Source organism: Capricornis sumatraensis, chromosome 17 (assembly GCF_032405125.1).
Source record: "Capricornis sumatraensis isolate serow.1 chromosome 17, serow.2, whole genome shotgun sequence".
Taxonomy (NCBI): Eukaryota; Metazoa; Chordata; class Mammalia; order Artiodactyla; family Bovidae; genus Capricornis; species Capricornis sumatraensis.
Genome location: NC_091085.1, coordinates 65,465,820 through 65,481,342, shown reverse-complemented (window position 1 = coordinate 65,481,342; position 15,523 = coordinate 65,465,820). Strand labels below are relative to the sequence as shown.

The window sequence follows — 15,523 nt, the reverse complement described above, 5'->3', positions numbered from 1 at the left end:
TCAGACGGTAAAGAATCCGCCTGCAATGCAGGATACCTGGGTTCAATTTCAATCCCTCAGCTGGGAAGATCCCCTGGAGGAGGAAGGACATGGCAACCCACTCCAGTATTCTTGCCTGGAGAATCCCATGGACAGAGCCTGGTGGGCTACAGTCCATGGGGTCGCAAAGAGTTGGACACGACTGAGCGACTCAGCACAGCACACACCTGGAATTGAATGTTTGCTAATGTGGAAAACAGTCAATCTACTACATTTCTCTTATATACTTACAGTGTTCCCTGCATTGTACATATTTGTGTGCCTGTCTTATACCCTTTTCAGACTATAATTTATCAAGGGTAGAGATTTCAAAGCCTTATAATTGGACCTGTTGATACAGGTACTTAGAGATGGACACAGAGAAGGAAATACTTGTATATTCAGTATTCAGCCAGTGTCCTTCAATACCTCTATGTGGAGAAGGCAGTAAAGTTACAAATCTACATTACAGGGATCCAACAGAGTCAAATCTTAAAGTTCTGACCTCTTTATAACATAATTTAAGGTTTGTTATGAAATTCTGTTTACAGACTCTAACTAGACAAATTTCCTATGAGGAGGAACATCTTCACTGTTCTCTAATAGTTTACTATTCTTAGTTATCGACATTAACAAACTCAAAAATGATTACTTCAATCTAAAAGTATACTTTAAAAAACTAGTATTTGACAAACATCAGCAAATACTGAATGTTATACCACACAGACCAACTGCCAAAATGTTTTCATTTTAATGTCTGAGTTAATTGCTGGTACTGCAGTAGCAGCAGTAGTTACAATTCTGGATTAGCTTGTTCTCTGTGCTGTTCTAAGTACTTAAACTTTTTTTTATTCTTGTAACCCAGTTTAGAGTGAGGAAACTGAAGCACGAATAAGGTAAATAACTAGACCAAAGATACACAGCAAGCAAGTCAACAAGCCGGGATTCAAACCCAAGCCTCTGAACCACTATGCTATACAATATAAACAACTCTCTAAACAAGAGCCCAAAAGTGTTTATCCAAGTGACAGGGACCAGTTGGAAATGTATCTTAGTCTTCTTATAGACTATTTCACAGGTATTTTAAGCATTTGAGCAAAAAATGTAATATAAAACTATGTGTATCCTATAGGATTGTTCTCCTTCTGCACATATTTAAATACAATGCTTTGTGACATTTCTTAGTAGAATGCTATTTGGGCTAAACTGTAAAAACAAAGGTAAATGCCTAATAACATAACTAAAAAGCATTTTAAAGGACAGTAAAATGTCCCTTAAAAAAAGAGAATGCTACAAATAATGGTACCATTATCTTAATATTAAAGGATCCTGACAAAATTTATTTTAGCCAAAATGGAATCATTCTTACACATATTAGAGAATGAAACAGACTGCAAGTATCCTAAATGTGTGTGACTACCATTACAATACTCCCCTGGTATCCTTTTTCCATGATTGCTCTACATGTAATATTCTCCCTCACTTGAAACAAAGCAGTCTTTATGTCACTCATTTTTCTAATTAAGTTTCCTATATTTCCTAATATTAGTTGAAACATGAAACTACTCTTTGCAACCACTTTTACCTACAGAAAAGATCATTTGCCTTGATCTAATAACTTTCACACATTCAATATATTAAAAAGAGTAGATGTACTTAAGAAAGTTATGATTGTTTCATCACTCTAATACTTCCCTGGTGACATACCAAAAAATAAACAGTTTACACTGTTTTCAAACTCAATAGGGAAGAAAATTAAAAGGCAATCATTCTCAGGCAAAAACATTCATAAGACACCGTTAAGTGAAAAGGGCTGAGTTACAAAACAGTATGATACCACTTTCATTTATACATAGAAACACCAAACATTAAAACTCTGCTTAAGACTTCAGGATTCTTGGTTTTTTGTTCTCTTCCTTTGGCAGTTCTGTTTCCCTAATTTTCTAATTAAAGTGTAATATTTCTGTAATTTATAAAACGATCTAAAAGAATTTAATCTTAAATATTTACCACAAAAAACCACTTAAAACATGAACAAATGTACACAGGCAATCTATAGCAACTATAAAATATTCAAACAGGCTACATCTTTTCATTAACACAGTAACAAAATCCATGAGAAATAACACAGTAACTTATTTCTAAAAACACTGACCATGTGCCTTTTTGGTATGGATAAATAACTTTATACATCAACTAAATAAGCCTAAATAACAGTTGGGTTTGGTTTCATCTTCATTATAAAATTATTTGTGTTGCTAACAGTAAAGACCAGACCAAAAAGTTAAAACATAAAGGATCAACAGGGAAAAAGAGAGTGAAACTGAGTCAGAAACAATCAAGGAAAATGAAGGGGAAAGAAACGGAAAAAAAAAAAAAAAAGCTGTATTATTCCTCTACCACGTGTGCAAAATACTGTGAAAGAAGAAAAAGATATGCTTTGATACTTAAATGGATAAATATAAATGCTATCTTTTAGGAGGTATCTTATTTTAAAAACTCTGATTAAACAGAAACCAGATGTTTAAAACTAATTTTACCTTGAGTTCACTGCAAACTACATGTAATAGCTTTGAGATGTATATAATTCTGAGACTTTGCTGACTAACCAGCTAGGTAAGCAATCTTACCCAGAATAGATTCTTATATATATAAACCAAATACTCTAAAAAACTATGAAGAAAGGTTTGAGCTGAACAAATGGACCATAAAGTAAACAGCTCAATTAGTCCACTGTGGTTTACTGCCCTCTGGCTGTTGTGGCAGGAGATATCACAGACTAAAAAAAGTGGCTGTAAAGAAAAGCGAGGAAGGTGTCAAGCAGAAGCTGGCAGGAAATCCTTTAGGGAAATTTAGATGCTTTAAAATAGATCCTCAGATACATTAAAGTTAGTTTTACTCCTTCCTATAAAAAAAATTAAATATACGTATTAACAAAACATTTCAAACACTAACTGAAATTTTTCAACCACAAATTAATAAGAGTGATTTAGACACTATAAATGTTGGTTCTAGGAGACTAAGTCAAAAAGAGTTAATGGCTTATCCAAACTAAAAATCAGAATTAGCCCTGATTTAGAAAAATTCTTTAGCATACTAGATGAAAACATTTAAGGAAAGAGGTAAAAACGTTTTTATAAGAAATTCAGAGAGTATCAATAAAATTTCCTCTGGTTATAAATTGGTGGTAAATACAAAAAGTATCAATAGCTCAGAAAAATCAAAGTCTTATATTAATTCAAAATTTCCAGATATCAGAGGTAATCTGAAGTTAAACATTAGGCAGCATTAGAGCAAATAATTCCTGGAATCACCTACTTACATAAAAACCAGGAACAAAACACAGGAAAACTTGCTACAAAACCAGAGTAGATTCTTTACATGAATCTTTCTTCAAATATACTATGAAATGACACCTCATAATTCTGTCCAATAAGGCTTGCACTAAGTTCCTATTATCACTTTACAATTTTCCACCAGAGTTCAGCTGGCAAAAACCATAACAGCAAGAGTCCAAAAAGAAAAAAAAAATAATAATTCTTTTCATTTCACTGACTTGATAATAACTCTTTTCATTTCACTATCATTTTAATACAGTAGATCTTAGCCTCAATTCCAACCCAAACACCCAGGGGACACTATAATAGAGTGGTTCTCAAGGTACTGTATGAATGGGAAAGAATCTGAATAAAACAGGGGTGAAAAGAAAAGGAGGTTCCTTTGACACAAATCCATTAAACCCTTGGATTTTTCTTCTCAGCAAGTCTTTATAACCTTTTCAGAATATACCACTATTCAAAACATATATAATGCAAATAATTTTTAAGGAAAAAAAAACAAAACTTACCCTGTAGCTCATGATGTATTACACCCACTAGGTTGGGTTCGTCTCCCCACCAGAATATCCATAACTCTTTGCAATCTGGTTTGACATCACGGCGCCATACACACAGCAAGTTGGCTTGGAGACAGCGGATGAAACTTAACAGGATTGGATCATCTTGGGCTGGGGCTGAAATTATGGGTCCACAGTCCCCGTGCCCTCCAAAATTGTACCTACGCCATTTGATTCCTGTGAGTTCAGCCTGGAAAAAGAAAATTACAATTTTGACTGTTTTCTTCACATAAAAACACTAAAAACAGGCTTCAATACAGAAAAATAAATCTGCTAAAAATAAATATTTACAGTACACCTCATTACCGTAAGATTTCTTCCACTGAAGAATTTCTGTCAATCCTTGAATTTTTTTAAAGGGGGTAAAAAGTTCATTTCTTCCTATCAAGATTTCTACATATATTATATATCAAAATACAGCAAAAAAGTAATCATTTCCTGTTGAACCATTTCTTACCTATTATTTACTATAAAGTCCCTACACTTATTGCTTAGAATACTTTCTATATTATTATTCCTTATTTAACTCATAAATTATATTTAGAAGTCAAGTAAGAATCTGTAGAACTGAAATAATTTTTTGAAAGAATTTCCTCAATTTCATCCCATCCAGAAACTCTAGTTTAAATCTTTTTTAATTGGAGAAATACAATGCAGTAACATAGTACTTCATTATGAAAGCCAAAATAACCTGCTAATAAACTAACGCAATGTTATCGGCAATTTATTCCTGCTATTTAGTGTGTGGCATACAGAAAAGCTTTCCTTCTATAACAATTCCCTAGTGTACTTCGGTCTTTTGTTTTCTAAACACATTTTAAAACACAGTAACTTTAACTCAGCTGAGAGCAGATCCTCTATCTTTGATCTGTCTTGTGAATTTGTATTCTAAAATTTCTTAAGTATTAGGTTTAAAAAGAACTAAGTTTCAGGGATGTTTCAACACAAACAAAAGTTGAATTCCTTACTTGACTAGGAACTACAACTATGTATTCAAAACTGATAGTAAAACTTATTCATAACATAACTCTGTACCAAAGAGTCCATGTATCCCTTGCATTTAACCCTTACTCACTCATATTCCCCTTCCTCACACCACTCCCAACCACCAAGTTAGTAATTTTTGTCAAGAAGTTGCTTTTCAAAAAACAAGTACCACAGGTGAGAAAAATAACTGTTACTTCAACTAACATAACTAAAACAAGCTGAAGTCCTAAAACAATCACTATAACGAACATCTCCAAGAAAAAATTATCAGTTTTCTTCAATCCCCAAAAAAGCTTCACTAAAAAAAAAAAAAAAATGATTCCAAAAAGACAAACATCCAAACTAGAACTGTCTGAAATTCACTAATTTTTCCTTTCACAGTATGAGATGCGGAAATCTCATCTTTAATGAAAATTCTCAGTAAAACCTGGTATTGGCATCATTTAGGCTTTCTCTTTGGACCACTTGGGTTTTCCTCCAACTAAATATACCTGGCCAAGGAAAAGGTTCAAACAAAAAAGTAAACTAATCACACAAGAAATAATTATTTTCCATTATCATATGAGAAATAATTATCAGCATCATACTTTCCTGTTTTTCTGTACATAAACATTTTTTCAAATCCTTTTTCATTTATTATAAATATTTTTTATATTACTAATTACCATTCAAAAATAATTACTATTTTCATACTATTCACTGCTTGGAGAAAACAATTTATTCAATAACTGGACAGTCTTCATTTTTATCACTATTATAATTGGCAAACATCCTTGAACATTATTTTCCTCAATTATTTCCTTAGGAGAGATTGTTTGATGCGGAATTACCAAAGACTACAAATATTTTAGTCTTTGGCAAACTCACAAAAGGATGCTACCATATGCTTTCCAGTAGTCTCATCAACACAAATAACCTCCTCCCCAATGGCCTATTTTTAAAAATTCCTATCAGTTTAATAAAATGGTATGTCCTTGTACTAACTGGTAGTCCTCATTCCACTTAGAGAAATCATTATCATGTATTTGATCTGACTGGAGCCAGTTTTCCTGGGTTTGACTTCCAGCTCTGTACTTATTAGCTGGAGGTAGAAGTACCCAGAGCAAATCATTTAATCTTGGTCTCTCAGTTCCCTTACAAGTAAAATGAGAATAATGGTATTCAAAATTGATTCAATGAGTTAGTATACACAGGCAGCGCTTAGGACAGTGCCTGGCACAGGGCCAAAAATATAAAGGATACTGCTATCTTACTAGCACAGCTGTACTGCTTCCCTTTAGGTGTGTTTTCTATCACATAGATTTGTTTCTTCAAATAAAAGCAATATGTATGTATCTGTTTATGTCTTAATCAGAAAGCCTAAGATCAAGTTTTAAATATATATCATAGAAGGTATCTAAATAAAAAGACTAAGTGGGAGCAACTGAAATCAGAAAAGTAGAAGACTTGTTCAATCACTCGTGTCCAACTCTGTGACCCCATGGGCTGTAGCCAGCCAGGCTCCCCTGTCCATGGGATTTGGGGGTTGCCGAAAATTTCCTCTTCCAGGGGATCTTCCCAACACAGTGACTGAACCTGCATCTCCTGCACTGCAGGCAGATTCTTCCCACTAGAAGACTAACTTCTCTTTCATCCGTAAACAAGCATTCTACGCCCAAGGATCCTGAGGAAGTGAAGGGGAGAGGGAGGTAAGGTGGGGAATGAAAATATACCAATGAATGCGAACCACTCAAGAGTCCATGGGGTCATAGAGAGTCGGACACAACTGACAGACTAACACTAATGTTTACACTAACCGTATTTAAAAGGAGAAAATTTAAATATATCAGCTATTTAAACATCAGGTGAGTCAGTTCCCAAGAAAATCTATGAACCGCAATCTACTCACAAGAATACTTTCACCTGTAACATCCAATATCGCTCAGCAGACAAAACTATTTGGCTTCGCTTCAGGAGAATGGCTTCCTAATCCCAGCACGTCCACTAACTTCCTATCAGTGCTTCTATGGTCTCAGTGGTAAAAGAGAGCCGCTGCCACCTGCTCTGTCTTTATGGGGCTGTTCCAGCAAGTGACATAATACAAATGCAAGTGACATTACTTCAAAGCTACAAACTTAATCTCTTTATAACTAATTCAGCCAGAAGTACTAAAAATGTCCAGTCATTTTAAAACAATTTATCCCTTTACCTTAAAGCTAAATATCACTATACCAATCTTCACTGGAAAATATAACAATGAAACACCATTAAAGCCTAACATATATCTGAGTATAAAATGAATGCTCAAAGATCTAGCTTTACATTTTGAATTAGTATTTGATAAGAGGAAAAATGATTGAAACACTTTGTCCATGAAAAAAATTTTATCATGGATATATATTCAATTACACTATTAAAATATGTTCTTATATGCCATGATCATGTTTATAGTTAAAAATCAATTTCACAAAGGTCTGTTGACCTAATTTCTGACCCAATTTCTCATATCTCCAAGACTCAATATTCTTGAGGCAATCCTTTAAAATGTTTCTAGATGCAAATTATCCCCAAAATGCAACTATTTCTCACTGTCAAAGATAAACAATCCATATTTATACTTAAGATTGTTATTGTTCAGTCGCTAAGTCGTGTCCAACTCTTGTGACCCCATGGACTATAGCCCACCAGGCTCCTCTGTCAACAGAAATTTCTAGGCAAGAGTACTGCTGTGGGTTGCGTACTGCTGTGGGTTGCTATTTCCTTCTCCAGGGGATCCTCCCGCCCCAGGGATCAAACCTGCATCTCCTGCGTTGGCAGGTGGATTCTTTACCACTGAGCCACCAGGGAAGCCCTAAGCTTAAGATTATATAGCTTTAAAAATATAGAATCAAAGGTATAAATAGTATTTTTATTCATCACCTACTTAATACCAGGCACCACAACAGGGTCTTCACATAGAATTTCTAATATGAGGCACCCTAATAGGCTTCATATGTAATTTCTACATATGAAGCTTTCATATGTAATTTCTAATCTTGGCCAACAGCTAAAGAAATTAGTAGTCAGAAAAATTAAATAACTCTTCCATAACCACACAGGTAGCAATTGGCAAATCCGAAACATAACTGAACTTAGAGCATAAACTCTTTCTACTCTGCCATGATGTTTCATAGGGCTAATTGTAACAAGAAGCCTTAGAGGATTATAAAATAGTACAAAGAAACTGTCATCAACTCAATTTAGCAATGACAAGATCTCATGGCCATACTTTCTAATTTAAGAAAGTTTATGAATCTTTCTTCACTCTTCCTGAGTTATTAAGAAAACTAGTATAAGACTGCTCACTACACCATCCCATAAATAGAAGAGATTAATTTCACTCAGATAATTACATACTCCTTCATGTACACGTTACCACTGTAAGACCATAACCACACAAGCTAATTCTTAGGGTATGTATAACAAACCAAGAAAATAGCTACTCTAATAGTAACAGAGACTGGAGGGAAGTTTTCTCAGCAATGGCTAGTATCAGCTGCATAGGTAGTCAAGGTCCTTGGGGAACTGAACTTAACCAGAAGAGACTCTTCTAGCCAAAACAGCAGCTCAATTCAGAATGGTTCTAACTAAACTGCAACAGAGTCAGGATAAATGCATTTTCTTATGACATAAACGTATTTAAAGAACATTTATATTGCTTCTTAACATCCTACTCTTTAGGTACTAATGTAAGAAGTGAGCTGATAAATTTTCCCACTGAAGGTCACTTATTTGCACTGACCCACTGCAATCAGATCCCTTGTGAGACCAGCATACATCAATACTTGCAAAGTGGCTCTCCAAAGTTAAAAACTGTATTCAGAGGCCATGGAATGGAGTAAAACTAATGTAACTTGGTAAGAATGAACCCTGGGTATATTATGGAAAGAACACTGGCTGCAGGTCAGGAGACCGAGGCTCTAGTACTAGTTTTTCAACTATTTACCTAAATGATATCAGGAAATCTCCATCTCAGGGCACCTTGGCTTCCCGACCTGTAAGGTGATATGGTTGACCTAGATACTATAAAGAGCTCACGTCTCCTGACCCAAGCTAATTACATCCCACTCACAAAGGCGACTTGTAAATGAAACTGACCCTCATTAGAGACATTTGAATTTTCAAGAAATAGTTGAAATAAAGATATCTCAAACTATAGAACAAGCAGCTTAATACCAATCCTTGGCAGGATTCTAGGATGATCTGTAGAAGAGGCAGATGTGATCATTTGGGACTAACGTGAGCACATGAGGGAATTTCAAGTCTGCCTCACACCACTTCCTCCTGTGATAGAGTTACTACCCTAGCAGATCAGAAAAATACAGCTAACAAACATATTAAGTCACCTCTCAACTGAGTCAAAGGAAAGAGAAAAGTTAGGATAATAGAAAACGTCTGTTAAAACATAACTAATCAGCTCCAGGTAAAGATGGCAGAACAAATACACACATCTGCTTTTGCTCGCTCTTAAATCCCTCAAAAAACCCAGTAAAGAAGTTTGTTTCTTTGTTTTGTTCCCTTAAATCATAAAATCACAACAGTAGGTAGCAGAGATGAGAGCATCCAGATTTTTAAAGGTAAGAAGCCAATGCTCAAGAGGTCAGGAGCCCTATAATACCTAAGAAAACTGAATCTGGGCTGTGGAGAAAGCAAAGCTACAACCCAATTTATAAAGAATGATAAACACAGGTACAGTCATCCCTCAGTATCCACGGGGGACTGGTTCCAGGACACTCCACAAACTGTCAAAATCTGTGGATGCTCAAGTAGTTTAAATAAATGGTGCAGAATTTGCATTTAACTTATGCATATCATTATCAAAGAACTAATAGGGCTTTTAGAAACTTTAAAACAATGATGCCAGAAATGATAAAACATGCAGAGAAGGGCTGGAAGATAAAGTTTCTCCCAGAAAGTAAAGCAAATAAAAATGAATAAATAAATAAAAATAGGAGGGTGGGGGGAGATAAAACTAGAGGATCAGCCCAGGAAGTTCAAAACCAAATAAAAGAGCTTTCAGAAAGGGAAAACACAGAAAATGAAAAAGAGGAAATGACCAATAAAATGATTCATGAAAATTTTGGGGGGTGAAGAGGTAAGGGTGGGGACAAAGCAAGAATGCAAATTTCCAGACTGAAAGGGACTCACAGAAAGCATATCATTGTAAACTTTCAACACACTGCAGACAAAGAGAAGCGCCTCAAAGCTCCCATATAGTAAAAAGGGGTCAGGAATCAGAAGGATTTCTGACTTCTCAACAGTAACACTAGAAGCTAAAAGGCAATGGTGTAGTATCTCCAAAATTCTAAAAAAAAAAAGTATTCCAAACTAAACATCTATGCCAATCTAAATTATCTATGAAGTGTAAAAGCAGAATACATTTTAGAATATGTAATGTGTATTTTAAAAAAATAAAAGGTATCCTTTCTTAGGAAGCTACTGGAGGCATACTCCATGAAAAGGAGGAAATAAACCCTAAGTAGCCATGAGATTTATTGGAGAAGGAAATGGCAACCCACTCCAGTGTTCTTGCCTGGAGAATCCCAGAACGGGGGAGCCTGGTGGGCTGCTGTCTATGGGGTCGCACAGAGTCGGACATGACTGAAGCGACTTAGCAGCAGCAGCCATGAGATTTAGGAAACAGATTCAACATGGGAGAGAGCAAACGAAGCCCCAGGATTACAGGCAATAATCAGATGATCCCAGGTTGTGAACTGTGCACCAGTTAGAGGGCAACCAATCTAGATTATAAGAGGTCAGATGGCTCCAGGGAAGACCCTGTCACGAATCTGGAACTGACAGAATACCAGATATTCGAAAGTCTTTTAAACGGAGATTCAAATAATAGGCAAAAGGTTTGGTGATGAATTAGTCAAAAATACATAGAAAAGTAAACAGTCGAAAACCAAGCAAACAAAACCCAGATAATTACCATCTTCCAGTTACACAGAAAAGAAAAAGTAATCAGAGTTTACTCAATGGCTCTGCCATATATTAACATAATCAAGTGAATGTTAACACTGAATACTGAGCTAACCAAAATTACAATACAACTATTTTGGTGAAATGGAAGGATGGAAAAGGCATATTTGCTTAGTAGGAGGGAGAGAGAATAAGCTAAATCTTGATTTTCAACAGTGGAAGGTTCAGAATTTTAAAACCTGAAAGTAATTATAAACAGTATTTAGGAACATTTAAAAATTAAGATAATGAACAAAAGTAGATGAGCACGTATGTCTCTGGAGAGGGTAAAATAGGGGCCAGTAGTAAGGGAATGCTATTCACTAAACCTGGGAATTCTCTGGAGATCCAGTGGTTAGGACTTACTGTTACCACTGTCAGGCCCAGGTTCAAATCCTGGTTGGGGAACTAAGACCTAACAAGCAGTGTGGTGCAGTTAAAAGAACAACAAAAACCTTATAGAACTATTTGATTCTTCAACTATGTCAGAGTACAATTCTGTTCTAAAATTTAAAAAAACACTAATCAAAATGTAGCAAAAATATTTAATACATATAAAAAGTTAAAACTAATTTTGAGAACTCACTTCTACATTTTTACAGACTGATTCTAGGCAAATTCTTAAGCTTAAGAACAACTTAATATCCCATAAATTGTGTTGCAAAGCCAAAAACTTATTTTACTGGGTGTTAAGATAACTGTTGTTATCTGTTTCTTCTCTCCATTTTTAGACTATTAAAACTCTAGGTGGGCAGAGACATGCTTCCAGCTGCATGCTCCCTCCCATCTAGCTCTGCTCAAACTCTTCCTGCTCCGAGAGGAGAGGTTTGCCAGGGATCACCTCCACAGAGGCAAGGAGCACATCAGGGCACTGGGCCTCGCATCTGACTCTCATCTACATGGTATTTTCATGTTGTGAGAAACGCAGTACGGTAACTCCCTCCATACAATAAGCTGTATGTCAAACATGCTTTCTAACACATACATACCTTTGCTGACTCATAATAACGTTTTCCCTCAACTGTAACTTTCCTCCTAGCCCTCAGTTTACCAACACTAATTCAAAAATATAAAGATTTTTAAAATGGAGTGTAGCATGAGTGGAAAGGGGTGTTTTATTTGACAATGACCTAAACACAAACAATGTGAAGTAACTATTTTAAAAGTTACTGCCATCCTAAGCTACATTGATAAAAGTATAGTATCTAGATCCTACATAGCAGGTTATAAGAGTCACTAGTCAATCCTGCTTTCAACTCCTAGCTCCTTAGTTTGAGAAAAATCTAGATAAGGTGCAACAAATTAACAGATGTAGGGTGAGGAAATCTAAACATGTCATATGGCTAGAAGTTATATGGCTTCACGTTCGAATTCTTTCAATCAAATAAATAGCAAAAAGAAGATAAACCCACAGCTGAATTAAGTTGAATGAAGTTAAGAGGCTGAAGAAATTTGAAAAATCTTTAGTCACACAGAAGACTGATGCAGGAAAGATGAATTCAATTTGCTCAGAACTGACCCAAGTGGTACCAGACAATCAAATGGAAAAAACTAAAACAACAAGAGGTCACTGAAGAAAACGGCCCTGACTGGCATCCCTGAGAATCATAGATATGGGGGGTTAGCAAGAAGCTGGTCAATACTAGGTGTGGCTTCAAACATCAAAGAGCTGGTTAAACAATATGATTTATAAGGTTCCTTTCGAACATGAAATATGTATCTCAAAGATTCCTCCCTTTCAAGCTTAAGACTCCGTAACTCTAATATCATTTGTATCTCAGTCAAGTAGCTCAGGGGGTAGCCAACCAGGGCCTGCAGGTAGGCCACTTAGTTTTATTAGTACACAACCACACCACGTATCATCTATGGCTACTTCCACAGTACAACCACGCTGTTCAGCCTCAAGTAATGAACTCTCTGGTTCTCTAAGAAAAAGCCTGCTCATCCCTAAACTAGGATAATATACACAGACAAACATGACACTTAAAATATAAATAAGAAGCACCAGAATTATCCTCCCACCATAAACAATCAGAAAACCAGACCAAAAAATAAAAAAAAGAAACTGTTTTCAGATACTGGATGGCAGACAACACAAAGGTAGAATCTCTGAGGTAAAGAAAACCAATGAAGCAGGTCCTATAAAGTCTAAGGTAACTGGAATATATTAAAGTAGATCACCAGAAAAGAGAGTTTATGCAGAAAAAGAGCTCCAGCGATCTGACAGGGTCTCTTTTGAGGCTGTTGCTAAATACCAAGTTGCACATTTAAACAAAATTCAACAGGTGCCAGGCAACCAGGGAGTTCAGTGAACTCAGAGCAATATAAACCAAAAGAAAAAAGAAAATCAAAATATATACAATTAAACATCTGAAAACCAGAGATAAAAAGGAAAATCTTCTGCAATGACAGGCAGGTTCTTTACCACTAGTGCCACCTGGGAAGCCCCAAAAAGAAAAATCTTAAAAGCTGTCAAGAGGGGAAAAAAGAAACACATCACATAAGCAGAAGCAACCAATATTTACAACAGATTGCTCAAAAGAAAATATGCAGGCAGAAAATAATGGAACTTGGGACTTCCCCAGTGGTCCAGTACTTAAGAATCTGCTCTTCTCATGGGTTCCCTGGTTGGTTAACTGGGATCCCATATGCGACACAGTTAAAAAGCAAACAAACAAACAAAAAAACGGTACAAGCTGAAAGAAAAAAATCTCCACACCTGTAACTCTAGATCAAGCACAAATCTTTCAAACATGAAGGTAAAATACTGATTTTTTTTAGATCAACAGAAGCCAATGGAATTGTACTTTAATAAATGTAACTAGAATAAATGTAAAAAGTTCTTCTGCTACAAGGAAAATTTATCAGATGGAAACCTAGATCTACACAAAAGAATAACAAGCACCAGAAACAGTCAATATATAAATATAAATCATGTATCTCATTTTGAAATTTCCTGAAAAGCTAATTAACTGTTATTGCAAAACTAGTGGATCATGGACTGGATACTGGATACAGAAGAAAAATTTAAAATAGAACAAAGGCAGAAGGAGAAAGTGTATATATATATTGTTCCATTAACATAAATGAAAAAATGCAATATTTGGAGGCAAACTGTAATAAGCTAAAGATGCATATTCTAAGCTCGTAACCAGTTCTTAAAAACTAAAACAAAGAAGCATATCTAATAATGAAGACAAAGTGGACTCATTCAAAACAAAAAACAAAACTCAAAATAACCCAAAAACAAGGAGAAAAAGACCAAAAAAAGAGAAAGAAAATGGATGCAACAGATTGGAAAAAAGCCAAAATAGCTGATTTAAAGCCAATCATATCAATATAATTATATAATTAAAAGACACCAATTCGCACAGTGGATAAAATATTTAAAGGCCCAACTATATACTGCTCACAAGAAAAGCACTTAAAAAGTGAAATGACATAAAAAGGTGTATCAGGCAAGCATAACTTATAAGAAAACCAAGTGAATACATTAATAGCAAAGTTGACTCCAAGAGGACTATTACTAGGACTAGAGAGAGAAATTTTATAATGATAAAAATGGCAATTCTTCAAGAAGACATAAATGCCAAATGTGTAGGTATCTAATAACAAAACTTCAAAATATATGAACTACAATATAGATATATATATATATATATATGATATATCTAACAGGAGGAATTGACAAACCCAGAATTATAATTGGAGACTTCAACAGGCCTCCTCTCGGCAACTGATAAAACAAGTAGACAGAAAATCAATAAGGATATAGAAAAACATGAACACTATCAACCAACATAACCAAACTGACATTTATAAAACATTACAACTCAACAGAAGACTACACATTTTTTTTTTTCAAATGCACATGGAACATTCACCAAGAGAAACCATATGCTGGGCCATAAAATAAATATCAATGTATTTTCAAAAGCTGAAATCTCTGAACAGAATTAAATTAGAAATTAATGAAGTATCTCCAATGCTTCCTTCCCCCACAAATAACTTTAAATAATGCACAGGAACACCTCCTGCCAAAAAAAACACAAGGGAAACTAGAAAATATCTTGAACTGATTATGACAACAAAATACACTGAAATATGAGGGCTACAAGTAAAACAGTGCTCAAAGAGAAATCTGTAGCGTTATATATTCACATCAAAAAGGAAGAAATGTATAGAACTACTCTATGCTTCTTCCTCTGGAAGCTAGAAAAGGTATAAATTAAATAAAATGCAAACTGACAGAAATAATAAAGCAAAGAAATAAATGAAATTTAAAACAGACTAACAACAGACAAATCCAATAAAATGAAAAGCTGGTTATTTTAAAAGATCAATAAGATTGACAAACTTCTCACTAGGTTAATCAAGAGAGGTACAAAAAGACAAATTACCATTATCAGGAATGAAAGATGAGAAATTACTCCACATCGTAATGACACTGTAAAGATAATAGAATTACTATAAACAACTGTATGTCAATAGTTAAAACTACTTAAATGGACTATTCCTTTGCAACAATTACAAAAGTAACACACACACAAAGACCTAAATAGCACTTTATCTATTAAGAAGTGGAATTCATAAATTAAAATCTTCCCTAAAAGAGTTCTCTAAGCCAAGATGGCTTCACTAGTA

The 15,523-nt window shown here is 34.9% G+C and overlaps 1 protein-coding gene across 2 annotated transcripts in view; it reads right to left on the bottom strand.

The window, feature by feature from the left end:
- Positions 1-15,523, bottom strand: part of MED13L (mediator complex subunit 13L) — a 282,965-nt gene that overhangs the window by 246,032 nt on the left and 21,410 nt on the right. For both annotated transcript variants that reach the window (XM_068989585.1, XM_068989586.1), the window contains exon 2: positions 3,866-4,103. In XM_068989585.1, the coding sequence (XP_068845686.1) occupies positions 3,866-4,103 (238 nt within the window). The remainder of the gene's footprint in view (positions 1-3,865; positions 4,104-15,523) is intronic.